General features: G+C 53.7%; 1 protein-coding gene across 2 annotated transcripts; it reads right to left on the reverse strand.

Moving 5' to 3' along the window:
• Nucleotides 1–1,387: 1,387 nt before the first annotated feature.
• On the reverse strand, nucleotides 1,388–25,415 carry CEP131 (centrosomal protein 131). 2 transcript variants are annotated; one of them, XM_080923783.1, is made up of 26 exons: nucleotides 25,284–25,415; nucleotides 22,694–22,887; nucleotides 19,926–20,020; nucleotides 14,026–14,140; nucleotides 13,708–13,829; nucleotides 12,911–13,024; nucleotides 12,176–12,316; nucleotides 10,163–10,280; nucleotides 9,613–9,729; nucleotides 9,284–9,437; nucleotides 8,829–8,926; nucleotides 8,218–8,400; nucleotides 7,696–7,872; nucleotides 7,101–7,226; nucleotides 6,795–6,920; nucleotides 6,599–6,715; nucleotides 5,320–5,422; nucleotides 4,562–4,763; nucleotides 3,894–4,001; nucleotides 3,687–3,804; nucleotides 3,480–3,554; nucleotides 2,798–2,940; nucleotides 2,531–2,708; nucleotides 2,289–2,452; nucleotides 1,729–1,789; nucleotides 1,388–1,643 (listed from the first exon to the last, which is right to left on the reverse strand). In XM_080923783.1, the coding sequence occupies exons 2-26, from the start codon at nucleotides 22,868–22,870 to the stop codon at nucleotides 1,581–1,583; spliced, it is 3,195 nt and encodes a 1,064-aa protein (XP_080779909.1). In that variant the 5' UTR covers nucleotides 22,871–22,887; nucleotides 25,284–25,415; the 3' UTR covers nucleotides 1,388–1,580. The 2 variants fall into 2 exon arrangements, with proteins under 2 accessions (XP_080779909.1, XP_080779908.1); XM_080923782.1 differs by having other exon boundaries at nucleotides 1,388–1,655.
• Nucleotides 25,416–27,095: the final 1,680 nt, after the last annotated feature.

Genomic DNA, 27,095 nt, shown 5'->3' on the forward strand with positions numbered 1-27,095 from the left:
TTGACTATGGCAGGTGGGCTCTGGGGACTCAGGCTGACATCCTTGTGTGCTGAGTATTTTACCTGTTAAACTGTCTTGCCAACCCAACTGGAACCACACCTCAGGTCAAAGCCAAGCTGAAACCTGTGATCCAAATCCTGAGGCTGATCTCAGCCTCCCCTGGTGCCCAGGCCCTAGGTGTGACTCATATGTGTCTTCAACAACCTTAGCCCAGGTCCTGCTCTCTCTCTTCCGGTCTGAACCCCTCAACTGTAAGTTGAGTCCTGGAGCTCACATACTGAGTTATGAGGAGACAGGGGGAATAATACCACATCATATGCAACCATGTGACCAGCGATCTGTGAGGAGCCCAGGCACAGAACAGGCCAGGGACTCAGACAGCAAGTAGAACTCTGCAGAGAAGCCATGGACCAGTCAGGCTGTCACAGGCAGTGGCTTCTAGGAAGCAGCAGGGTGGACTGGTAGCCAGAGGAGGCAACACCCCACAGGGTCTTCCAGGGCACTGGAAGATGATGGGATAGTGAGACCTGTTCAGAAGACCTTGTCCATGCCAAGTGCACCAGGGTTCTGCCTCCCATGTATGGGCAACAGCCTTGGCTTCCCATCTGTGTAGACAGGCCACAGGCTGGGCAGTATCGACAGCCTACCAAGCGAGGTAAAAGGTACTGATAGGGTCTTGGGTCAAGTGTCTGTACCCTCATGGTGGCTCACAATTGTCTGTGACTCTGGTTCAAGAGGATCCAATGATCCCTTCTGGCCTCTGTAGGTACCAGGCACAGAGGTAGGGCACAGACATATATGGAGGCAAATGTTTCTCTCTCTCCCTCTCTCTTTCTCTCTCTCTCCCTCTCTCTCTCTCTCTCTCTCTCACACACACACACACACACTCTCCCTCTCTCTCACATACACACACATTCTCTCTCCCTCCCTCTCTTTCTCTTACACACAATCTCTCTCTCCCTTTCTCACACACACACATTCTCTCTTTCCCCCCTCTCACACACACATTCTCTCTCTCTCCCTCTCTCTCTCTCTCACACACACACTCTCTCTCTCTCTCTCTCTCTCTCTCTCACACACACACACACACACATACACACACACACGCACACACATAAACTTCCCAAATAAATATTAAAAAAAGGAGGAGCAGCAGCTGAGGTTACTGGGCAGAGCTAGAGAGGCCAGCCAGGGGAGGGACAAATGGCCAGCACCTGCTGGGGACTGGCTGCAAGCCACTTCCCTGTCAGCGTGACAGTGAAAGGGGAAAGAGATAAGAGTTGGGGCTAGTCCTACAGTCAGGAACACCACTCCTGACCATGCTGTGGGGCCCCCTCAGTGTCCCCACACCCAACACAGAGAGACAAGCATGTGACATGAAACAGTTAAAAAAGCCACCTAACCATTTTACTATAGAACGGCTGCAGGCATGCTGACAGAAATGTCCTGCGCACTGAGCTCCATGGTGCCTCTCACACACCAACTGTTGTCCTACCCTTAGCCCTGTGTCTTGGAGCGTGACCTGGACACCAGCTGCAGGACTGAACGTCTGCCTCTGGCTTGGCATCCCAAGGGAGATGTTACTTAGAACTCAAAGATGGCCCTTTGTGTTGCTCCAGCAGTTCCTCTAGGTGGTCCGCCCGCTTCATGGCAGCCTGCAACACACTCTAGTCAGGCCCTGGATCCTTACCCTGGGCAAGACAACCACAGACCGCCAGAGGGACTCACCTCATACTGCTTCCGGAGACTGTTCACAGCTGCCTCCTTCCTTGCTAGAGCCGTCTTCACCCTGCAGGGATGGGCAGTGGGCTTCTACGCAGCCCCAACCTCAGTCCCAGCTCAGCCTGAAGGGTAACCTACCATCTAGCCTCAGCCCTGTTCCACCTTGACCTGAGCAGCTGGCCCTGGGCCACTGTCTCCATGACAACGAGATCCTGAGATGGTTTTGGGAAGAAACAGGGTTGGGACAGGGTGCTGTGCTGACCAAGATAGGTGTTTTACTCTTATGTTAGGCACAGAGGCAGGCTGCCGTAGCCTTTGGAAGGACTAAGGAGATTCTGTGTGGTTCCTGTCACTCTCTCTGCTGAACAACACCTATTCCAGCCAGAATCCTGCCCACCTCCTTGGAGAAGTGCATGTGGGTCTTTACCAGCCCTGACACAAGGAATGTTCCAGAGCTAGGTGACACCCAGGGGAAACGCCAACCCATGGGCATCACCTGCACACTGGGAAGACAGGAGGATGCATGGCTGGTCCCCTGTACCCTACCTGCAGTCCTGACCACCCACCTCCGGTGCACCTCATCTAGCTCCATCTGCTGACGGGCCCGCAGCTCTGCAAGCTCGGCTTTCACCCTCTGGTTCTCCTCCTGGGCGGCTGCCAGCTGGTCAGCAAACTCCTGTCGGACCACCTGGGCCAGGCTGGTCCGCTCACTGCACATCTGTGTGTTTGCCTGACAAGCCGGGCGGACTGTGAGTAGGAAGGCAGGATGGAGGCCCCCTCCCCGTGCAGAAAGTCCCAGGCTACCCACCACACGAAGGTCGTCTAGTTCCTTCTCCTTCTGGTGTACTAGGGACTGCAGCCGCTCCTTCTCCCCCTCGGCCTCTCCGAGGCGGCCTTTCAGCTCCGTGCACCGCTCCTGAAGCTTGCGCTCCGACTGCTCCAGCTCTGAGAGCTCCGTTTCATACTTGTCTCGCACACGCTTCACTCTAGCAGGCAGAGTGAAGACAGGCTGCTGCTCACACTGCCTCTGCCCTGGGCTCTCCCCGATGCAGAGGAAAGGCAGGAGGCAGCTCACCGGCTCTCGGCTGCTCTCTCGCTCTCCTCCTTGGCCAGTGTCATATCGGCCTCCAGCCGGTGGATAACCAACTCAATCTCCTGGTCTCGGCCTTTTCGGATCTCCTCCTTCAGCTCACGTTCCCTGGTCAGCAGCCATGCTTCCTGAAGGAACACATGGCTGTCTCAGACTTGGCCAGCAGGAGGGCAGATAGGAGAAGCTGGAAACAGCGGCAGGACAGGACTAGCCTTGCTGGGCTCCAGGGGACTGTTCCCGCTTACAGACACAGTCTAGGGTGAAGAGGACCATGCTTTGTTTTCAGGACCTCCTGTGAGTACAAGGGGCATAAGATGGCCCTGGGCAGTAAAGCCAAGGAGGCCACCACCGCAGCGGGCTGTGCCTCTCTCTTGGAGAACTGTAGCCCAAGACAATCAACTACTACTGCCTGCTAGACAGGCCAAGCCAAAATGACAAACCTGCCCTGTGTGGGGCTTGCAAAAAAGGAAAGACAGAGGCCAGGGCCCTCAGAACGTCAGATCTGGGTATCAGCTGACTCTAAAGGATGCAGACCGGGTGACTCCTGGAGAGGAAGGACATGTCCTCTCAGGTCCCCACTTCCTCCTGTTCCTGTTCTAACCGTCCAGGATCCACACGTGGACAGTGAGCAGCGTGTGGTGATCTGCCAAGGTCTGTCCAGGCCTACCTCCTTCTTGGCACAGTTGGCTACCCACGCCTGTCTCTCAGCTTCCAACTGGTCCTTCAGGGCCTTCAGCTCCATCTGAGGGGAGTAGACTGTGAGGGGCCCGAGGTCACTCCAAGGCCCTGCCCACCCTGTTGAGGACCCTACATCACTGGGTCCTCCACTGCAGGCCAGACTCAGCCGGCACTCCGAGGGGGTAAGCCCACTCACTTGATGCCTGCGTTCCTGCTCCTCTCGGCTCCTCTCAAACTCGGCTCTCAGGGCTCGAGTCAGGGCTGAGCTGCTCTCCTCTAGCTGCTGCCTCAGTTCCTCCAGCTCTGCCCGCTGCCTGCAGGTCAGCAAGATGAAGGCAACAGGTTATTATGAGAGGGGCTGGGTAGGCCGGGGCACTGTGAGGAGGGCAGCCCTCGGTGGCACCTGGCTGCCTGCTGGCCCAGTCTTTCCTTCTCCTCAGCCACCTCATTGTAGAGCCGCCGCCGTTGCTGCTCCAAGGCCCGCTGTTCCTGCTCCAGGTGCTGCTCAAACCTGCGGGACATCGAGGCTGCTTGGACCACAGTGGGTGTCCACGGTGCTTGATGCTGGTCACCCTGCTGCCCAGGGCGGTCACATCAGCTCACTGGGACCCTCTGTTGTCTGTGGGCTGCAGCCTCCTTCAGCTGTGTTTGTGGTTTACTGTATCTTCATACTGGCCTCTCTCCGCTTAGCCCCACCCTCAGGTGGGAGCCATGACCTGTACCCCGTCTTTTCTGAGACTAGGGGAGCAAAGGGCCAGCAGAGATAAAAGGACAGCCTTAGGAGGCCGTGACAGTGAAGGAGGGCTGACTACTGGTCACCGGTGCCTAGCATACTGACTCACTCGGTCCCAGGCTCTGACATAACAGCTTGGTCATAAGTGGTGAACTCTAGGGCGGAGAGAATGAGTGAGGCTGTCCTCCGACGCAGAGCAACCTACACATCACCATGTCCAGCTCAGCAAGTCTGGACATCTGAGTGTTGTTGTAACAGCAATCTCCTATGACCACACAGCTGCTGCTGTTCCAGGGAAGTCAGGTGGCTCTAGGAGCACGGCCTCAGCGTCCTCCTACCTCTGCTGGGCTCGCTCCCGCTCTTGCTGGCCCAGCGCCTCCCGCTCCCGCTCCAGGTGCTCCCGCAGCTCTTCTGTCTGGCGCAGGTGGCGCTGTGCAGCCTGCTCTTCACGCTGCTGCAGCTCAGCCTCGTGTAGGCCCCTGAGCCTCCTAACCTCTTGCTTGTGCTTGGCAATCAGCTTCTGGATCTCAGGCTCTAGACCTGTGGAGACAGGGGTTGCTCTAGAGATAGGGCTGCTAGTGCCCTCCCACCCAGCCACTGCCCCAAACCATGGCAAGCGTGATACACTTAGAGGCAGACTAGAGGCAGTAGATTAGACTGCACTCCAGAGGCCTAGCTCCAGGAGTGTTTTGGATATGCCATCAGACCACAGTGGCTTTCCCAGCCTGTGGTACAAAGGCTACCCAGCTTCTTGGTGCTCTGACCACTGGATCTCCCATTGGCATGATGCCCAGGATCCTAGAGGAAGAGGGCTCTCTATAGGCCAGTCTGAAGGTGCCCCTTAAAACCTCCTTTATACTGAGTTCGTCTTTCTTGTCTACAGTTTTCTCTGGTTTCTGCAGTGTAACCTAGGTGGTCCTTGATGTCCCTATACTAGCCTCCAAAGGGGGAGCCCCCTCAGGCATCTGTGAACTGGGAGCCAGCAGCTAAAATGAGGTTCGCGTCTACCTGCCCTAGGCGGCCATGACTGTGGCGTCACCTAGCAACACCTATGCTCATGGCCACTGGAGCGGGGTACGGGGTGAGGAGGCCCCACCTCTGACTGTGATTTCCTTGATCTTCTTTGTTTTCTCATTGATCCACTTTTCCCGCCGGATTTTCTCGGTGGCACTCATGAGTTCTTTGAGTTTCTTGATCTCCTGCATGAAGAGCACAGGAGGAATGAGTGTGGAGGCAGAGTCCCACCCCGTTCATCTGAGAGGGATACCACCACCCACCGCAATCGAGGCCACAGAGAAAGGCAGAGAATTAAGGAGACACAGGAAAAAGCCCTCCATTCAGGAGCTAGCCTTTCCGGCTGACAGACACCATTGGCAAAATGTCAACAGTGACTTACGCGTGTGAGAATGCATGTTTTCCTAGAGATCCCACCAACAAAAGCCAGTAAAACTAGTCGGCACACTTAAGGGCCGGAATGGCTTATAACTTTGCCTTAGCAATTCTCTCATCCCCAAGTTTAAGTGATAGCTTCAGATATTACAGGAACAAACTCTTGAACCCTTAAACCTTGCACATTGCACACTCTAACAATGTAACTTAGAAAGCCACGGTATCTCACACACCCAGAGAAGCCCAGGCTCACACCTGTAGTCTCTTGAGCACATCTATCAACTCCTGTGCTTAGATCGGTCACAAGTCTCTTCACAACTAGAGCTGTGCTTTATGCTGAAATTGTTTTTCAAAGGGAAGCCAAGGATCCCACTTCTGCCTGAGAGAAAGGCCCCTAATGGGGAAGGAGCTCCCCCGGCTGCTGTGGATGGCCCGGGGCCATGACTCCATTCCTGCTGAAGTTCAAGGACCACCCGAGGACTCTGGCTGGGGGCTGTGGACACCGGGTCTCTTTAAACAGTCAGTCCACCCTCACATGGGGTCTGGCTTCAGAGAGAAGCATAACCAGGTGTCTGAGACTTTTAATCAGCATCTGCAGGACAGTCAGGTGGGGGCTGGAGGAGCCTGGTGCAGCTGAGCTGAACAGGTTGTCACTCAGGATGCCACTGGAGCAGGCCAGGCTTAGACTCTTGGGTTCATGGCCACTGTCCTATGAGAAGGCCAGGTAGGCTGTGCAAGCTTACCTGAGATGTGGAGGCCCACACCTTGGCCCCGTCCCTGTTGAACACTTGGATGCAGTTCAAGAAGAAGAAGAAGAAAAAAAAACTCCCAATCCCCCAAAAACAATAACAAACAAACAAGCCAGGCCAGGCGGGGATCTCTGTGAATTCAAGGCCATCTGGTCTATACAGTGAATTCTAGGACAGCCAGGGCTACCATGCTGCCGTTGCCCCTGGGAACCTTGTCAGAGCCTGGCACTGGCTCACCAGTTCCTGCTGCTCCTGCATCTGGGCCACACGCTCTCGACACCGCTGGTCCCCATGCTTCAGCTCTGCCACCACCGCCTCACACTTCTCGCTCAGAACTTTCTTGTCTTCGATCAGCTGTGATGGAGGTAGGGTGAGGCTCTGCTGTCCGCCCTGCAGTCCCTCCACTGGGCCAGCACTGCCACCCCACTGTCACCTGGTCAATGAAGGACAAGTGCCGTTGGATGGTGGCCTCATATTGCTCCTTCTGCTGCTGAAGCTGCCGGCTCAGCTCCTTCTCTGTCTCCTTAACTCGTCGAATGGTGAGGTCACGTTGTTGCGCCTGCAGGGAGCATGGACAGGAGATAAATCCCTGCCGGGCACCAAGCACTAGGCACCAAGCGCCACGTGAGGGAGGAGGCAAAGGCAGAACTGTGGAATAGCCATGGCTCAGGCCTCTTGGCTAGGATGCTGGTAGGCCCCATCCCAGCTAGAGCCCCGGGGTGACAGCTAACGGTCTCACCAGAGCTCTCTGCAGCAGAACCAAGGCCTGTTTCTTCTCCTCCAGCTCCAGCTTCAGCCGCATCATGGATGTACTTCCCTCAGACCCTAGTTCCAGGGACCTTGGGCCCGCCTCCAGCACCAGGCTCTAAGGATATGACACTCCTCAGGTAGGCCACCCAGCAATTACTGCCTACCTGATGCCCACCCTCTATGGAGAGTCACTACACGCCCCCTGTACCACCCTGCAGCAAGGGGACTGCTACGCTGGACATCTGGTCAAGGGACAGTGGGCAACAGGTCTACCATGGAGAGTATCTACTAAGAAGTGCAGGCGGGCTAGGCTTTGGTGCTCAAACACTGATCACAAGGCCTTGTCTACCCTCTCCTGACCTTACTGCCCCGTGAAAATACGAAGTGTCCCTGCTGTTCTTTCAGTACACAGCCCACAGCCACAAGAATGGCAGATCACCCACCTGGACAGGATGACCTATCTAGAGAGGATGCCACAGTAGGACAAGGCAGCCTTGTCAGCTTTCCCTTCTGCAGAACTCAGGAGTGGGACTGTCGCTACACTGGGGCCTTGTGAATGACCACCTCCCGCTGGGAGCCACTACCTCCCGCCAGGGTGCCGGCCGCTCCTGTCCCGACTTCTCCATCTCGTCCAGGAAGCTCATGATGCTCTGCAGCTTGGCCTCTGAGAGCAGGGTACCGTCGTCAGGGGGGCCAGGGGCTGCACTGAGTTTCCCAAACTTCTCCAGGTTGTCAGCTGTCAGGGAGTTGGCATCTTCCTCCTGCAGGTGGCCCAGCACAGGGGCTTAGGGAAAACTGAGAACTTGGGGAACCTCAGGGACAGGGGGAAGGGAGAGGCAGTAGGCCTGGCTGTGGCTAGGAGGGCCTCCTAGCAGCTCAGACCTTTGAGATTATTGCCACAGCAAGAAAGGTGTGTGTCCTCCTGGGCCATTGTGTCCCAATCTCAAGGAGACCAGACAGGAAGGGAGAGCAGAAGTCAATAGGCCACACCTGGTCCTTGTCAGGGTCTCAACTAAAACAGAAACATGGTGGCCCATGCCTTCCCTGACCCGCTATGGAAGCCTGCTGACCTAAAGCGATGGTGTGAGTGCTCAGCGCCTGCTTACCTCATCGGCCCAGGCATATCTGTCCTTATGATAGGCCTTGGGGTGAAGCAGCGGCTCGGGCTCCTCCTCTAGGAGCTTCAGTGTGTCCAGAAGATCCTCCAGGGTTGCTCTGGCCCTGGCCTTGTTCCTGGTAGAGCCCAACACTGCCAAGTCCTCTCTGACTTCACCCTGGGAATGGGTGTCCTGTAATACACAGGCAAGGAAGGAGATCAGCAAGGTCAGTGGTCACTAAGGCTAAGAGTTACCCCAGGTTCCCATGGTGCTGGGCAGGGCCTCTGTACCCATCCCAGTGGGCCAGTGTGTCCACCACTTGGCACATGACTCAAGGTGCTGTCCTCAGAGGAAAAAGGCTCCCGCCCAGTGTCACACTAAGCAGCCTGTGGCTTTGCTGTCCCCTTTCCATGGAGAGTGACACAGGAACCCTCCCCTGGTGAGTGGGAACTGGCAAGATTCCAGAGCGGCTCTGAAACCTCCCCACAGCAAGATCAGCAGGCCACCATCTCACACCACATCAGCCCACTGCACTCCTTTGGGACATAAAAGGACCCCAAAGCTAAGGAAAAGGCAGGGACATATTGGCTTAGGCCACCCAGGCACAGACATGTTCAGACCTGTGGCTTATCCTCTGGAGACTGCCGTTGTAGCTCTGGGAATGATTCAGAGGCAGGAGAGCAGGGGTCTGCGGGGCCTGAAGGGTAGATGCTGGCACCTGTAAAACAATGCACTGTCAGTCCTCTAAGGTGAGCCAGGAAAAAGCCAGGTGTAAGCCCAAAGGGACATTAAGGGGCACTGGTCTTCCAGGGTGTGAAGCTGTGTGGGAGCAAGTGCAGACCTAGAGTGCTGGGCCTCGGTTGTGCAGGTCCCACTGCTGAGGTAATTTGTTGAAGCTTGCACCCTCAAGTCCTGCACCACAAGTGACCCAGGCAGCAGAAGTGGGGAGCAGACCTGGGCTGAGGTCCCAGTTCTGCAGGTAAAAGTCATCAAGCCTGGCCACATGAGGACTGAAGTCTGGCAGAGCCCACAGCTTCCTCTCGCCGTAGGGTCAGGTGGACAGAGACCCACTCACCAGTGTTGTTGGCCTTGGGGTGTGTGACGCTGCCTGGCATTAAGGACGGCTCCTGTGAGGGTCGAGGCTGCTCCAGTGCCCTGGTCTCTGGTCTGTCCTTAGGCAGCCTGTGCACTGCTTCACTTGCTTTCTGGGCTCTTTTCTGCTGCAGTTCCTAACAGAGGAGTATCTCTGAACAGCCCCCCTAAAGCAGATGTCCCCTTACCATCTGGCAGCCCAGCTCCCTGAGGCTCGGTGTCCCCAAGCATTAGTGTCACACAGACTGGACTAGGGGCTGAGTAGTGCTCTCTGGTGTGTGGACTGTGGGTGACACCTGGGGTACCCGGTACCTGAATGGCTGCCTGTCTGGCCTGGCGAGCCTTCTCCTCCCGGGCCTTCTTCCTCGCTGCCTCCTCCTGCCGGTGCAGGTCTAGAAGGTTCCCACTTCCCAGCCGTTGCCTCTGCCCCTGCCAGGGAAACCAAAGCCACAAATTTTACAGAACTGGAAGGTGGACGGAGGCCTGGGAGGTCTCCACAGGACCCCAAGTGTCCACAAGCATGGAAGGGGAAATTCCTGAGGATATGAACCTGTCACCTTGGCTCAACAGAGGGCCAGACCCACACAAAGATGCAGGAACATCAGGGAGACAGAGCTCCACAGCACTCAGCCAGGGGTTTGCTCAGGGTGTCAAATCCTGGCACTGGCTGGTCCCTGGCACATTAATCCAACAGCAGCATCAAGGAAAAGTAGGTGCCACAAAGTAGGTTACACACGTCTGGGTAATTCTAGGTCTGACATCCATTTGATTTGCTTTAAGAACTGAACTTAATGCACTTGCTGTGTGCACCGCAGGCGGCGAGACCCTGAGGAATCTACGCCCGGCCCACAGTCACACTGACCTCTCGCTTGGACGCCAGCAGGTGCTCGAGGCTTGCTGCTCCTGCTCGGTGCCTCTGTACCTGGCAGCGGTACCAGCGTTGGATGGTGACTGCAGCCTGGTTCACCTGATGGATGAACCTAACCAGAGAACTTGAGTCAGGACCAGGAAGGGTCCCCACATCCCTGTACCCCTAGAACAAGAAGCTGTTAGTCAACCAGCCGGATGGAAAGAGAAGGCTGATGGGGAAGGCCAGACCTTCTTGAAAACCTAAACCCACCTTCCTGGGAAACAACCCCAGGGGATGAGCTGCCTTAGAGGGTGTGTCCAGGCAACCGGATGCTGCTTGGGAGCAAGCTCCAGCACCCCGCAGCCTGCAAGGAGGCAAGAACACCAAAGCACACAAGACACACAGGTCGGTGGTTGCTAAGGTCAGGGCAAAAGAGGAGACCATGGGGCTGGAGGGACGGCTCAGAGGTTAGGAACACTGACTGCTCTTCTGAGGTCCTGGGTTCAATTCCCAGCAACCACATGGTGGCTCACAACCATCTGTGATGGGATCTGGTGCCCTGTTCTGGCACACAGGCATAGATGAAGGCAGAATACTGTATACATAAAAAATAAGTGAATCTTATTTAAAAAAAAAAAAGACCACACAGTGGATAGGCTGGGGGAGTTGGGATAAGCTGAAATAGCCTAATTATTTTTAGTGTTACTTATTTGAGGGTTGTTTGTTTTGAAGAAAGGGTCTCTATGTAGCTCCGGTTGTCCTAGAGCTCGATATGCAGTGCAGGCTGGCCTTGAACTCAGAGATCCTCCTCCTCTGCTTCCAGAGTGCTGCACTAAAGGTGTGCAACACCACACCTGGTCATTATTCATTTTGAAGCCAGAGTCACACGTTCCACTCTGGCCTCAAGTTCACCATGTACCCGAGGATGACCCTCAAGTTCACCATGTACCCGAGGATGACCCTCAAGTTCACCATGTACCCGAGGATGACCTTCAATTGTTGGTTATCCCGCCTCTGCTACCCAAGAGCTGGAAATGTCAGCTGTGCAACCACACACATCTGTCAAGTGTACTTTAAACTAAACCCACTGGGCTGGGGAGAGAGCTAGGGGTACAGCTCTTGCTGAGTATAAGCCTCTGGGTCCCATCTCAGTACTGCAAGAAAACAAGTAACTCAATAAAACCGATCAAACCCTAACGAGGGCTGAGGCACGGATCGTTGCCATGGGAACCTCCAGTTGCCTGCCACAGCGTCCTGGCTCCACAATGAGGCCCATCCACAGAAGCACCATGATGGGGCTCTGGGGAGCTGATGGTTCCTGGCCTCACCTCCCAGCACCCTTCCTCCCACTGTCTACTTACAGGACCCCTCCCCATACTCAGCCCCAAGTCACAGGCCGGCTGGGTGGTCTGGATGGAAGTTCTGAGACCACCCGGGAGCCCCCAGTGCAGCTATTCACCTGCTAACGGGTCATGGCAAGGAGCCATGCGGTAGCCACAGAAGGACCCCCGCTGCCTGTGCCCACCACTGTAACCCCAAAGGGTACTGACAAGGACAGCCTCATGGTAGCTACAGAGAAGGCCCCGCCTGTGCCCACCGCTGAAGCCCCACAGACAGGTGTTTGTTCTCAGTCTTTTATCTTCTTTCGGCTAAATGTGTTTTTAATCACCAGTTTCACTGAGGTATAATTACCATACTATAAAACCCTCCCATTTGTGGCATACAATTCAATGCTTTCTGAGGCAAATTTACAGGGTTGTGCAGCCATCAGCACAATCCAATTCTAGAACATTCCCATCACCCTCAGAGAACAATCCCTGCGGTATCCTGGTTCCTGTCACGTCCCGAGCAACTACAGCCCCCTCCCCCCATATCACTATCTTGCCTTTGCATTTTATACACATGGAGTCTCAGCAAGTATGGCCTTCCCATTCACCTTGCCTAAAAACCAGCTATTAGGTGAACTCTTATCACTGGAGTCATAGTTCCCAAGCCCCTTCCCCACAACTCCCAGAGAAAAGTCACCTCTCGGCTTCCTCCTCAGTCACCTCTTTCCGCCTCAGCAGGCCTGTGGTGCCCTGAGTGGACTGACTGGAGAAGTTCTTCCGAGGCTTCCCGAAGTCGCTGCCCTCACCACCCTCACGAGCTGCTGCCTTCACAATATTGCTGATGGGACAAAGAGAAGCCTAGCTGTAGCCACAGCTCCAGGCAGGGTCCCTGATCCATCCCACAGTTCCAAGCCTGGAGGAGGCCCACAATCCATGGTACAAGGTTGACCTTTCAGCTTCACCTTGCTAGCCCCACAACTACCTGTACCCCAAAATCCCATTGGCTCCAAGAATCACTGATTCTAAGTGAAGCTCTGTTGGGGTACAGAGCTTCAGTTACCCCAACTGTGGTATGTGGTTCTCTATTTCCACAGGAACTTCCTTCCAGGGCTCATCCATGGGCAGAGACCAGAGCTTCTCCAGTTAGCTGTTTGTTCTCCCTGGGAGGCTGCCTTAGCCCGGGTGGGACTGGCAACACCACTGAAAGCCTAGAGCCCTGTCACAGGCCTGCATCTTCATTCTCTCTCCCTCCCTCCCTCTCTCTCTTTCTCTCTCTCTCTCTCCCTCCCCCCTCTCCTCTCTCTCTCTCTCTCTCTCTCTCTCTCTCTCTCTCTCTCTCTCCACACACACACACACACACACACACTCCACAGCCCACCTGGGACCCTCCCCCAAGCCACATGCTTCCAGTGTGCATGCAGGCAGGCCTTACTTGAGGGAGGGGGCTGTCTGGTTGGAGCTCTTGGGGGGCGACACCTTCTTCGAGGAGGCATAGTGGTTGTGCACCATGGTGGTGACACAGTTGCCTACTGCTCCTTTGTTGCTCCTGTCAGAGAGACCAGGGAGGAGTAGGGCCGGAGGAGACAGTCAGGTTTGGTTTGTGGAGCATGCTGCTGTAAAAACTCTCAGTGCGTACTATGTCAATGACTAAGCACCTCTGGGACCCCAGGGCCTGCACCAAAGTGGATGGTGTCCCTTAACTTCCAAAGTCAAGAGACACACACTTGCTTTGGAAGTGGCCCAGAATACACTCTCTCCAGTGGCTTCTCCTGGCCTATGGGTGAGGCCACAGCACCAGCACCTGCCATGTTGGTCACTGTTCTTTGATGAGCTTGGTCTGTCGTGTCCCTGGTGAGCCTGACCCCAAGAGTGACAGGCGTGGATCTGACACAGGCTCACCCCAAAGGTGACGCCTCCCAATGAACCTTCCAAGTCAGACAGAGCTGGCCCTGAGGCACCTCCCAGACCTGAAGTTTCTGAGAAACACAGCTGGGTGACTCAGACCTCTAGAAAGAAGGCCCTCCGAGGGAGAGAAGCCGGCCAGGATGTGCAACCTATACCTTACAGACCCCTCCTCTGGCTGAGGGGAAGCCATTGCTCTGATCACTGACTTCCCCACTCAGTACAAAGTAGCTCAATCCAGCCACATAAAGACAAAAGGACAGTGTTTGTGGACCAGGTGTGTGCATGCCTGAGCGTGTGCATGGTGCACGTGTGGTAGGATGATACCTGTTGTTAGCAGTGAAGCTGGGTGCCAGGGAACACTCCTTCCTCCGAGGGCCCAAGGCAGAACCAAGGGTGCTGGGACTCTGAACAGTGGCTGGGAGAGCGAAGTCCCTGGGCTGGTCATCCTGTGGATCACACGGACACTTCTCAACCTAAAACCTTACGTGACACGAGGCAGCAGATTCTATGCGCCAAGGGACAAGTGTCAGGACCAAAGCTCAGCAAGCCTGGGACCCACCCTCCCTGCAATAGCTGCCTCTCTCTCTGCAGAAGCAGGAAGGACGTAGAAGGAACTCATGGATGCCTCATGCCTACCCTTACCAGGACGTTCCATGTGGCTTCCTTCTCGCTGGACGCCTTGCTAAGACTGGCCACCCTTCTTCTCCCACTGGTACCACCCTCAAAGAACATCAGGAAGTCAGTGGGCTCTGCGGGCCTGTGTCAGAGAGAGGTAAGCACACCAAGTCAAGTGTTAGGGATGCCAGGAAGACAGAAGGCAAGAGGGCTTCAGGACAGGAGTCTGGAGAGTGGGCTCAGGCTAAAAGCACTTGCTATTCTGGCAAAGGGTCCAGTTTGGTTTCCTGCACCTACACAGAGGCTCACAACCCTCTCTAACTCCATTTTCAGAGGATCTGATACCTTCTTCTGGCCTCTGAGTGCAGCAGGTACACATAGGTAAGCATATACGCATGTAAACAAACATATACATTAAAATGTTTTTTTCTTTTTTAAAAGATTTATCTTTATTTTATTGTTTAATTTATTTATTTATTGTTTTTAAAGATTTATTTTATATATGTGAGTACACTGTAGCCATCTTCAGACACACCAGAAGAGGGCATCAGACCCCATTACAGATGGTTGTGAGCCACCATGTAGTTGCTGGGAATTGAACTTAGGACACCTGGAAGAGCTGAACCATCTTCAGCCCTAAAAAAAAATGTTTCTTAACCCTGACATATATTCCTAACTGGCAGAGATGCCTCAGTGGAACAAGGTCTGGAAGGCTGGGAAGTCTGAGCAGCTATACTGAGCAAGAGGCTCAAAGGCCTACATAAGACATGTGGCTACTGCCATCACCTTCCTCCCTGCATACACAGAGAGCCTGCTGGAGTGAGACGGTCTGAGTAATGCCCCGTGTGAGGCAGGAAGCTCTGGCAGCAGGCATACAGCCTGTGCTCAGGGCGATGGAGCCCGGCCTCACACACTGTCAACTCAGGGAAATGGAGCCTGGCCTCACACACTGTCAACTCAGGGAAATGGAGCCCGGCCTCACACACTGTCAACTCCAGGTAATGGAGCCCAGCCTCACACACTGTCAACTCAGGGAAATGGAGCCCGGCCTCACACACTGTCAACTCCAGGTAATGGAGCCCGGCCTCACACACTGTGAACTCAGGGCGATGGAGCCCGGCCTCACACACTGTCAACTCAGGGCGATGGAGCCCGGCCTCACACACTCAGTGGAAGGCCCACGTACAAGAGGCCACACAGTATCCCATTCCAGTATAGAAAATGTCCAGAGCAGGCCGACCCACAGGGACAGATGCAGACTGGTGGCTGGTGGAAGCGGGGGGACACAAGAGAACCTCAGCAGTCATGGAGTAAGGAATCTCCAGACGGGACCATGATGGGCCAAGACCCGGTTCAGCAACAGAGCGCTTGCCTCGGCTTGGCCCTGGGTTCCATCTCCATCACCAACAAACAAGTGTATCTCTGAGGTGTTCCTGAGACGTGAGCTGTACAGTACAGGAACTGTAGGCCAACAAAGTGGACAAACAAACTCAGAAAAGTTGGCATTCCTGGACGGCCATTTCCATACTCTCTAAGGCAAAGGGAGGATGATGGGCCGTCAGTTCCCAGACATACCCCGGCCAAGACAGCCACACCGACAGACTCCACACTGTTACAGGCTTCACCCATCACCCCCCTGGCAAAGGCCAAGGCACACTGTTGGCATCTCCAGGCCACAAAAAAAAGTACTGAAAAATCCCCTTTCATGTGGAAGGGGTGGGCTCAGTCTGCCCAAACACGGAAGGCAGGGAGTAAAAGGTAAAGGACTTGTCCTGATTCACAAACGGTGAAGAGACTGACACACTGCAGTGCTAAAATCCAGAAAGCACACAGGGCCAGCATCAACACTGAAACGGGAGGGGGCGGGGGGACACCCAGCATGCAACAACATGGGCTGTAAGGCCCTAGATAATCGTGCAAGAAATATACAAGATTTCACAGGCACTGGGGTTGGTGGAAGTTGGCAGAGCTGATGAAAAAGTCACAAAGAGGTCTGGAGAGATGGCTCAGTGGTTAGAGCACTGACTGCTCTTCCAGAGGTCCTGAGTTCAATTCCCAGCAACCACACGGTGGCTCACAACCATCTGTCATGGAATCCAACGCCCTCTTGTGGTGGGTCTGACAGCTACATACCAAAAACAAAAACAAACAAACAAAAAATCTGTAAAAATGAAAAGAAACAGTCATGAAGAAATAAGGGCCAGAGGGGCCACAGCAGTGAAGAGCTCTCCTCTGGCAATCGTCATCCACAAAGCACAGCCACAGAGACAGGGGCCAGCTTGGGGCCAGCTCAGTAAGACACGGGTGCAGAAGACAGGAGGCTCTCCACAGGGCCTAAGCACCGCATGAAGACAGAGTGGCACGATTGTTAGGAAAGAGATGAAGGGGGGGGGGATAAGGCCCATGGAGGTGCAGTGAGGCCTGGGGCCAAGGGAGATGCCTCTGGGGAGCCCATGTTGGGAATCCCTTCCCCCTGAGGGACCAGCCACATGACAGTATAGTACAGAATAGAGTTTATTCAGGTCATGGGGGAGTTAAGAGGGTTGTAGAGGGAGAGAGAGAGAGAGAGAAAGAGAGAGAGAGAGAGAGAGAGAGAGAGAGAGAGAGAGAGAGAGGAGAGAAGTAGAGGCCGGCCATGAGTACATGGGTACGTGGAGAGGGAGGGAAGGAGGGAAGGGAATCGGGGAGAGGAGAGGAAAGACAGAGGGGAACAAGGGGCAAGTAGCCCCTTTTATAGTGCCAGGTAACTGGGGCGGAGCATACCTGGCTGTTGCCAGGTAACTGTGGGGTGGGGTTTACAGAATCCCAACAATGGTTGAATCTGAAATGTCCCTTAAGCATTCAGTCCCCAGCTTGTGGAGCCTTTAGGAAGTGGGGTCTGGGTGATAGAAGTATGTGAGAGGGGTGAGCCTTTCCAGGTTACACTTCCAGTTCAGCATGCTCCTCCTCTCTTCCTGTTGGCCACAATGTAAGAAGTTGCCACCACAAGCTCCCACTGTCTAGTGACAATCATACAAAATGTAAACAGTACAGAAAGAGTTGTTGCTGTGATAAATGTAGTCACATCAGCCTTGGGAAAGGATCTGTGGCAGGGACTTAGAATATGGGGACTGAAGGCAAGGGAAATCCTAATGCTGTCTGCTGAGCCAAAAACAAACTAACAAACAAACCAAAACCCAAAACCAAAAAACACCAACAGTAAAGACAGCTGAGGTGGGGGTGGAGCTGCAAATGGAAACAAAGGCCTTAGGTTGTTACACTGTAACAACAAATCTGGCTACATTTTGCAAGAGTCCTGAAATTTAGGTGAGCCTGAATTCAAAAGCAATAGACCAGTTTATCTGGCAGGAGAAAGATCATGACAGCAAGGCATCTAAACTGAGACTCTTAGATTCACATAGAAACAGGAAAGGAAATAAACCAGGAGCAGGATTTGAAAGCTTGCAGTCGGTAGAAGGGGACTGCAGCCTGGGGAGAAGGGCACACAAAGCAGCCGCAGTTGGAAAAGGACACACATCCTTTGCACCCAGACAATAGGAAAAGTTCCTTGACTCCTCTCGTAGGGGTTGAGAGGACTCCAGCCAGCTCACAAAAGGCCTCCGAAGCCCCAGGGATGCTCTGAAGCAAGCAGCAAGGGAAACATTGTTCTCCATTGCTGCCGAGGTCCTGCCCTGGCTTGCACAGCACTATACCTACGCCCGGGAGATGTCCAGATACATCTTGGGCTGGCGGGATGTGGTGCTGTCCACATGGTGCTGGTGATACTATAGCACGCAGACTGCAAGGGTTCTAACAGGGTCAGGAAGGTTGTGTGTAGTGAGGCTGCATGGGGACACTTGAGCAAGCTATGCAGGAAGCTGTCAAGGGTGAGCCTGGGTTGTAGTCTGGATCCCAGAATGTATTTGAGGTAATCTTAACCAAGCCTTTTGGAACCCGACTGAATACATTATGTGCCCCCAATACCAGATTTGGTTCAAAGACTTGCCCTGTTCTTTGCTGTGCCCTATTCTGCCATTTTAGAAATATGAATCTTATTCTGGGCTATGGGGTGTTAAATAAACACACACACACACACACACACACACACACACACACATACACACTTTTTTTAAAAACAGAAGGTAACTGTTACACACTACAGAGGCTTTTAAGCTGGACCTTATATAATATAAGCATCTTCTATTATAACATGGCCAGGAGCCTATGAGGATAAGGAGTGGAGGTTGTGACTTCACAGTGATGTATTTGGGCATCAGGCTACTAAGGGGTGGAGTTGTGCTGGGTTTTGTCAGTTTAACAAAATCTACGATTACCTAGGAACTGGCCTGTAAGCCTGACTTTTCGATCTGTTAATCTGAGGTGTGAAGACATGGCCCACTCCTTCCTTGACTGGACCCTGGACTGTACACATGGGGAAAGGAGGCCGAGAATGACGCAGCCATTGCCCTCCTTCAGCTGCAGAGGTGGCCAGTTGCTTGGCTGCAGTGACAGACTGCACTGTGATTCAGATGGCCAGGCTCTTCCCTAGATGGCTTTTGTCAGGGATTTATCAGAGCCAACAGGAAAGAACTAAGATATTCAACTGCTAACAGAACTAGGCCTGCTCGCCAACAGCCAGAGAAGTGCAGGGACGTCTGCGAACTGTTTCCTGGATGTCATTAATGAGCATAACTACACTACACACACACATATGGACATACACACATTGCACACACCACATAGACACATACAGACACACAGTCACACATATACAGACCCACAGTCACACACACACACATACATGCACCAGACACACATACACACACATGCACTATACACATGCACCACCACAGACACACATACACACACCACACACACATGCACCACCAGACACACACACACATGTACCACACACATGCACCAGACACACAGACACACACAGTCTCATACACACACATACACACACACACACACACACACACACATGTAACACACACATGCATCACCACATACACACACACACACACAGTAGTCACACACACACTATATGCACCAAGCCCTCTACATACACCACACACCCGTAACACATAGCATCATATCATATAAACACCACAAACCATGAACACTCCATAATCTCCACAAATCCACATGGTACAGAGACATATGCATGTGTATCCCCCATACACCTCATTTAGTACCATCGCATGTACACACCCCACACCCCAGTACATCCTGCATTTTTCAGAGTGGATATCCTGAGAGTATGGCACACTCAGCTGCTACATCCCAGATCCTGAGCATCTGTCTGAGTGCGGCAGGAGTGCAGCTCCTATTTTCCCCGGGGAGGGGCCGCCTCCGTTGGCTCAAAACCTATGAGTCCATGACTGAGTCTCAAACCTGCTGCTTGGGGACAATTCTTGCAGATGGGCCTTATTGGTTCCCCTCAGATCAGTAGCACTGGCCACTGCTGGCTCTTCACTGGTCTCCTCAGCACTGAGGCCCCAGGACGGCTGGTTGCGGACAGGTATGGAGCTCAGGGAAGATTCAGAAATGTTCTAATAGTGATATCTCCCACTAACAGTGTGTTTCGATATCCAAAGAGCAGGAGAGGCTCCAGAGAAAAGATGTGTAGATAAAGGCCCAGACAACCTTGCTGGTACTACCTGCTTTGCTGAGTACCCTGAGCAGGTAGGGAAGGCAAGCTGGAGGAACAGGTGGGACCTACCCAGAGGGCCCTGGGTCTGATGTCCAGCATAAACGTAGCAGGACAGAATGAATGCTCTTGGCTGTCCCTAACCCTCCTAGCTCAAGAGAACAGAGTGGGGCAGAAAGAGCAGACAGTGTGAGGGCCACCAGATCCCACAAGGGACAGAGCTGCAGGAAGGGCTGGGGAGGAAGAAGGGTAGTGACCACCTGAAGAGATTGAGGGGACCAGCACAATAGGTTACCTGGGGGAGCCGGTACATGACTGGTTGACCTGTGTAGTGCTGTTAGATCTTCGAAGGTTGTTAATAGCTCGGGGGCCCCCAGGCCCAGTGGCCTCCTGCAGCAGAGAAAAAAAGAGCCAACTTAGCAGAGAAAGCCTCAGACTATTGCCAGGATGCTCAGCGCCAGGCCAGGCCTTAGAGAAATCACTAGGAAACGAGCTGGGAGGCTCTTGGTGGCACATGGACAGTTAAGGGCGTGGCCACAGGACAGGATGGCCTTGTCATCAGTGGGGATGGGGACAGGACCCAGTCTTGGAGAGCCTAGGTGTACTGCACAAAGTAGGGAGCCCTTCACCCCTGCAGTGGGGGAGGGCCCTCCTAGGAACTGCTCACCCCATTACTGTGGTTATCAACAGTGGGCCTGGTATTCTCAGGGTGGCTACGCTGCATCTTCGCAGGGAACAGGAGAGGAAGCAAGCAGAGTGGGGCGTGGGCCACCTACAGACCAGGAGCGGCAGCTGTGTGCCTTAGCAGAAGGCTCACCTCTTCCTTCTTTGCCCCTCTGCACTTTAAACAGTGGCACATCTGACCTTCTCTTTATAATGTGGAACTGTTGAACACGTCACTGCATCAGTGACAGCTCAGGGGTAACCCTTCCTTTCCCCCATTTGCCTGATGGCAGCTTTATATTCTCCACACTGAGGAAAGAGACAAAGCTCACGGAAGGTTAACAAGTATTCATCAGATAAACTAGAGCATGGGCTAAGAGCCTTAAACTCCACCCATGCAAAGGCTGAATGTCACCAGCCCAGGACCCCCGCTCCCCTTCGTCCCCCGCTCCCACCCCGCATTATCACATATGTGGTATCTGCTCTAATGACAAGCCAGCTCTCTTAGGATTTAAAAGCCTGCCCAGAGCAAATGACCTTCAGAGTGCCAATGAGGTCAAACAGTGACAAGGACCAGCTGTAAAATGAGGCCCGTCCAGAGGAGGCCCTGGCCCTGTGGGCTGCTCTTTCATTAAGTATGGTAGGGTAGCGTCATCCTACAAAATAGACAGCCGGATCGATCCCAGAGAAGCGTCCCGAGAGAGGACTTTGGCAGCTTTCCCCACCCGGAACTGAGGCACAGGAGCTGTCACCAGGAAAGACACACAATAGGACTGTTTTCAGCAGGCAGCCTGGAGAGGTGGCTGTGTCCAGGTAACCACAGAAGAAGCCCATGTATGCAGTAGGGGTCAACTATACAGCACTGTGCAGCCACAGGTCTTTGGTCCACATATGTGGCCCTGGCTCCCCTCTTGCTTAGGGCTTCGGGGCAGTGGAGGGATCCAGATAGAACTAGGCCCGGAAGTTCAAGAGCGAGGCTGGGGCCAGAGAGGTCAGCAGGGTCATGCTAGTCTCAGCTGCCTACCCCTCAGCTGAGGCAGATGGCTGGCTTGACATCCTAGGCCTCTGCTTCACTGCAGCGACTTGTCCAGACCAAATGTCCTTTACTGTCCTGCTAACTCTGTCCCAGAATGCAGTCTGGTCAATGGAGGGCTATGCCTTCTGACACACTTTTTCAGGAGGAAGGAGGAGAAGGAGGAAAAGGAAGAGGAATAGGAGGAGAAGGAAGAGGAGAAGAAAGAGGAAAACAAGGAGGAGAAAGAAGAGGAGAAGGAAGAGGAGGGCCTTTTATCAAGAAAGAAACCTTAGACCATCAACCAGTCCTTCACCCTCAGCAAGTGAAAGACCAGGGTAAACCCTGGTCCCCCTAACAGGTAAAGTAGAAGACCCCTAGCAGGTAGAGCCAAAAATGTAGGTTAGCCAGTTCAGCAACAGTTCAGCAATTCTATTCTTCTATTCCAGGACCATAAAGAATCAAGGTTAGGGTGGTTTTGTTCCAGGAACTGGCTGACCATAAAGAATTTAAATTAGACAATCTTGAGAAACCAGGTGTTTCCCTTGTGATTCTTCACTAGTATTTTCAGTATTTTCTAATGACGCCTTCTCTACCCTTTGGGTTGTGGTTTTCTCCTTTAAATACCCCTTCTCCCAGCTACTCGAGGTTGAGAACTACTCTACCCCTGCGTGGGATATGAGTCTCAGCCCCAGTGCACTGGTTTTTGTTAATAAACCTCATGTAATTGCAGCAAGGACAGTCTCTCGTGAGTTCTTGGGGGTTTGTGTCATCCCGTGAGTGACAGTCTCCCCTCTCTGGGGGTTTTTCACAAGGACCTGCTTCTCAAGTACAGCAGCAGAGGAGGGGCGGCATGCAGGTCTCACCCAGGATCCTTCCTGTTCTAGAGGTTCAGGCCAGACTCAGGCACAGCCCCGGCACCCACAGCACTGATTCCTCTCTTGGCCTGGCCAGAGGATTGCCTAGCAAAGGGCAGCTCTGGGTTGCAAGAGCCCAGCTCGGCCCCTCATGCTCACCCTATGAATTTCTGACTGGCACCCCTGACCTATGCATGTCCTCACAGAGGCAGGCTGGGAAGGGAAGACAGACAGCTCTCCCCAAAGCCCCTGCCCATCTGCTGCCCACCCAGCTTCTACAAGGCCAAGTAGTTTGTCACTCTCAAGCTGGCCTGGCCATTTGAAGAACCAAAAAAACCGAAATACAGTGGAACAGGAAGGGTAAGCCCGAGGCCAGAGGCTCTGGATCTGCCACAGCACTGCTCACTAGGCTTCCATGGCCTGTTCCTCCCTGTCCACAAGATGACCATGGATATGAGATACTTGTTCTTGCAAGGAACTGTACCCAGAGACTAGATGTCACCCCAAGAGGGTCCTGGCCCCCGCACTCACCAGTGCCTTTTTTCTTGGCTCACTGCCTGTGGCCACAGACATGGAGCGGAAAATAGACTTTGCGGCTGAGGCACTGCCGGGTCTCTGGGACACGGGTGGTGGGAGGCCAATCAGACTCAAGTCCACAGCTTCCGGACTGCCTTCGGGAGTGGCACTGATGGTTCGTGAACCCTTCATGGTGGACCAGGCTAGCCCTAAGAAAGAAATAGGACACATGATAAGAGGCCACAGGGCTAGAGATGTAGCTCCATCCAGTCTTCAGCGTGGCGTAAGCCAGGTATGGCAGTATATGCGTGTAACCCTGGTACTCGGGAGGTGGAGGCGGGAGAACCAGAAATTCGAGACCATTCTCAGGTAGATTGTGAATTCAAGGCCATCCTGGGCTACGTGCGATGGGAATGAAGCTGAGGGAGAGAACCCAGTGGTAAAGAATTGCTTGTTGCTCTTCTAGAGGAACAGAACTCGATTCCTGGTACCCAAGTCAGTGGCTCACAACTGCCTGTAATTCCAGCTCCAGGGGATCTGAAGCCGTCTTTTGGCCTCTGTGGGCACAGACATAGATGCACATACATTAAAATAAACATGTATTTTCAAAACAGGGCTTCACTGTACAGACCTGGCTGTCCTGTATGGAACTCACTCTGTAGACCAGGCTGGCCTCAAACTCTCAGAGATCTACCTGGCTCTGCCTCCCGAGTGCTGGCATTAAAGGTGTGCAACACCACAAGGCCTATTTGTGCCGTTTGCTCTTCCTGAACTGTATCCAAGCATTCAACAGGAACAGGTCCTGAGGTGTGGGCAGCCACACATCCCAGGTCAGCATGCACAGCCCACCTGGCCCCTCTCACAGACGTGGTGGCTCACCTTTAATCCCAGCACTTGGGAGGCAGAGGTAGGCAGGATCTCTGTGAGTTCCAAGGCCATCCTGGTTGAGTTCCAGGACAGCCAGGGCCACATAGAGAAACCCTGCCTCAAGAAACAAACAAACAAAAAGAGGGAAAGGAGGTGGGGGAGGAGACAAGATACCATGGAGGAATCTCAGCCCCTGCACTCACAATCCCCACTAGCTCTGGGTCTGCCTGCCACCAAAGCCACCACCAGGGATGGAGGAGCTCAGTCAGGTGCATGAGACTGTTCTAAACCCTATACTAGGCTCTGAATGGTGAGCGATGAGTAGCTGGAGTCCAGAGATCCCAGAGGGTGCTAGCAGCAGACAGTGGTGGGTGTGAGCCTGGCTCTGCCACTTATCCCAGCCCTAGGTCATTATCTACATTAAAAAAAAAAAAGTGCATCTTCCTGGGCTATCCTGGGGTAAATGTGCCTTTAAGGTTAGACCTTGGAGATCCCACAACTTCAAGCTGCTCTAGTAGGACGTGGATTCCTAAGTCTCTGTATAACCACAGAACATCCATGAACTCTGGGGACCTGTCCTCTTGTTTCGGTGGCACCCTGAAACCTCGCTTGCAGGATACCACTGGCTCTGGCTCTTCCCATCCCTGAAAGCCCAAGGCCCCTGGACTCAGCCCCAGACTCTCTCTATCCACCCTCTCACCTTGGGGACCATCCCTGGTCCAGCCACTGGGTCCTCAAGGGCTTTGCACAGGTATAAAGGTGCTATCCGGCCTGGGCCCATGCTCACACCACCCAAGACTTCCACCCTGCTCTCAGCTCAGATTACACCCACAGGCGAAACAGCTTCTCAGGACAATGGCTCTGAACCTGCACTCTAAAAGCATTAACTAAACCTGCCTTCCTGCTGTTCCTCAAACCTAGGCAGCCAAGCCCAGCTCAGCCCTGCATCTTCAATCTCCCCCCACCCCGACTCCACACACCACCCATCATTTTTTCTTCTATCATACCGCTTTGCTCACTAGGACTCCTTTGAGAGGACATGGACCATGAAGTCTCAGGTCCTGATGTGCAGAAGGCACTGAGGTGTCCGGGGAGGAAATAGGGACTTGGACAACTGTTAAATGACGATTACAATCCCCTTGCAGAGTCAGGGAGCCAGGAGCAGACACTCACCACGGTCCCAAGTCAAGCTGCCTTGGTACTGGCATCCAGGGGTGTGTGGTGAGGGGCACTGCTCAGCCATCAGTGCGGCCAGCATCCTCTGTTACACATTTCTGGTTGTGTAGATGAAACCTAACACCTTCCCCTTCTTGGCACTGGCTATACCTTGGTGGACTCTGGCTGGCTGCTAAGCTCCTAAGTCTGGTGGACATAGCTTTCCCAGCACCACGTGCAGCCCAGTGAGGTTCTGGGCGGTAAACATAGCCTCTCCATGGAAACCTACAAGCCAGAGGCTGGGGAGGCCAACCTCACCCTGGACAAAACCCTGCCTCTCAAAGGAGCCGGAGGGACAGGAGCCTGCTCCCTCGGGAACCGGCTGACTGGGAGAGGCAGAACCCTCGAGCAGCGCATTGCTGTGCTCCTCCGCGGGCGACCCGCTCCCCCAGGCCTCTTGAGGTTTTAGGCAGGGGTTCCGGGCCGCCCGAGGGGACCCACGGCGATCTTCCGGGGCTGGGGGTACTGGACACAGGCCGTCCTCACTGCAGGGCCCGACCCCTCACCGCGAGACGCCCCTCACCTGCGCGGACCCAGCCTGGGGCGCAGGGCCCGTGGGCTCTGCTTGGCGGGCACGGCTGCAGAGCCACCCGGGGCCCCACGGGGCTGGCGCGGCCTCCGCCGTGGGTGACAATAAAGCGCTGTCCGCAGGGGCGAGCGGCGGCGGCTAGCAACCAGCCTGGCGCCTCCTCCGCTGTCCGTCACGCCGGCCCGCCTTTGCAGCGCGCGCCGCTCAGGGATTGGCTCTCCGGGCGCCTTCTCTGATCTTCGGGTAGCTCATTGGGCCGTTAGGCTGTCTCGTAAGTCCCGGCGTGGGAGGAGCTGCCGAAAGCCAAGCTGGAGTGGGGCAGACAGAGGGGTGGGGCTTCAGGGAGGCGGAGCCTGCGGGCCCCGGCACCCCCTGAGGCCCCCGCGCATCCCAGGGCGTCTCTGGTGCCTGGCAGACCCCGCGCAGTGGTGTTTGTGCCGCCTCTCCCCATTCTTCCCTAACTGCTTGCAAAGAAGCTTTCGGAGTGGCTCTACTGCTGCTAATATATAGTTGTGGGCTCTCCTGTCTGCCAAAGGGTTCGGGACACCGAAGCTCAGATGTGCTCTCCAATATATGTTACATTAAATAACAATGTTATAAGCTTAAATGCTTTAAAAATTATCCGCATATATTTATTAATTTTATCAATAAGTGTGTGTGTGTGCGCGCGCGCGCGCGTGAGTGTTTGTGTGTGTGTGTATGTGTGTGTAGGTTGGGATGGTGACCCAGGGTCTTGTGCATGTTAAGTAAGGACTCTGCCATTGAACCTCAGCCAATTTTGTTCTAAGAAAGCATCTTTCTCATAGACCACGTAGCCCAGGCTCACTATATAGTTGAGAGTGACCTGGTATTCCTGATCCTTTGCTTTCACCTACTAAATCTGGAATTATAGGCAAAGCTCTTTCTAAGACTTATGTGTGCGTTTCTGCATCATGTTGAGGGTGCTGAATCATCTATAACTGGGGTTATGGATGATTGTAGGATGCCATGTGGGTGCTAGGAACTAAAGCCAGGGTCCTATGCAAGTATGTGCTTTTTTTAAAAAAGATTTTATTTATGTATGTGAGTACACTGTAGCTGTCTTCAGACACCAGAAGAGGGCATCAGATCCCATTACTGATGGTTGTGAGTCACCATGTGGCTTTTAGGAATTGAACTCAGGACCTCTGGAAGAGCAGTCAGTGCTCTTAACTGCTGAGTCATCTCTCTAGCCCAGTAGGTGCTTTTAAACAATGGTGGTGGCTTCTTTTTTTAAATTAAGAGAAAAGGTTTGGATTGTACATATCAAAATTCGCACCCTTTGGTGTTCAGTAACCACCCATTCAGTTCCGAGTAGCCACTGTTTTCCTCCAGCACGCACAGCACCCCTTTCTTTGTTTAATTCAGAGGCTTTGGGCACCAGCTGGTTGGTACCTTTTGTTTTGTCTCTTGAGGAAAGTCAGAGACAAGAAGGCTTTGGGGGATTCATTCTGCTGTTCCTCTTCCCAGTGCTCCAGGATGCAGCCAACATGTTAGCTTACCCCTAGAATGCCCCCAGCAAGCAACTGTTCCATGTTTGAGTACACACCGTGGGAGCAGCTGTAGACACTCACTGGCTTTTGTGTGAGCCCAGGTTTCTACCCATCTTCTGCATTCCTAGAACAGAAATCAGTGCTGTTTAAGATGACCACTGGAATGTGTTCCAGACACTGCCCAGCCAGTGTCACGTAAGCTCTAGTTGGTATCTGTTCCTTTGGCTCTTGGAGTGTTTAGGGTCCTGTTCCTTCAGTCACATTAATAGGTGAGTTTGGTGTGTGTGTGTGTATG

Source organism: Micromys minutus (genome assembly GCF_963924665.1).
Source record: "Micromys minutus genome assembly, chromosome: 10".
NCBI lineage: Eukaryota > Metazoa > Chordata > Mammalia > Rodentia > Muridae > Micromys > Micromys minutus.

Bases quoted from the DNA above. Each gene is read 5' to 3' on its own strand.
- CEP131 (XM_080923782.1), bottom strand. From the start codon at position 22,870: ATGAAGGGTTCACGAACCATCAGTGCCACTCCCGAAGGCAGTCCGGAA. The intron at 10,281-12,175 runs GTGACTTTTCTC...TTCTCTGGTTAG, and splicing joins ACTGAGGAGGAAGCCGAGAG to GTTCATCCATCAGGTGAACC. The intron at 7,227-7,695 runs GTAGTGGCTCCC...TCATATCCTTAG, and splicing joins GGCCGGCACCCTGGCGGGAG to AGCCTGGTGCTGGAGGCGGG.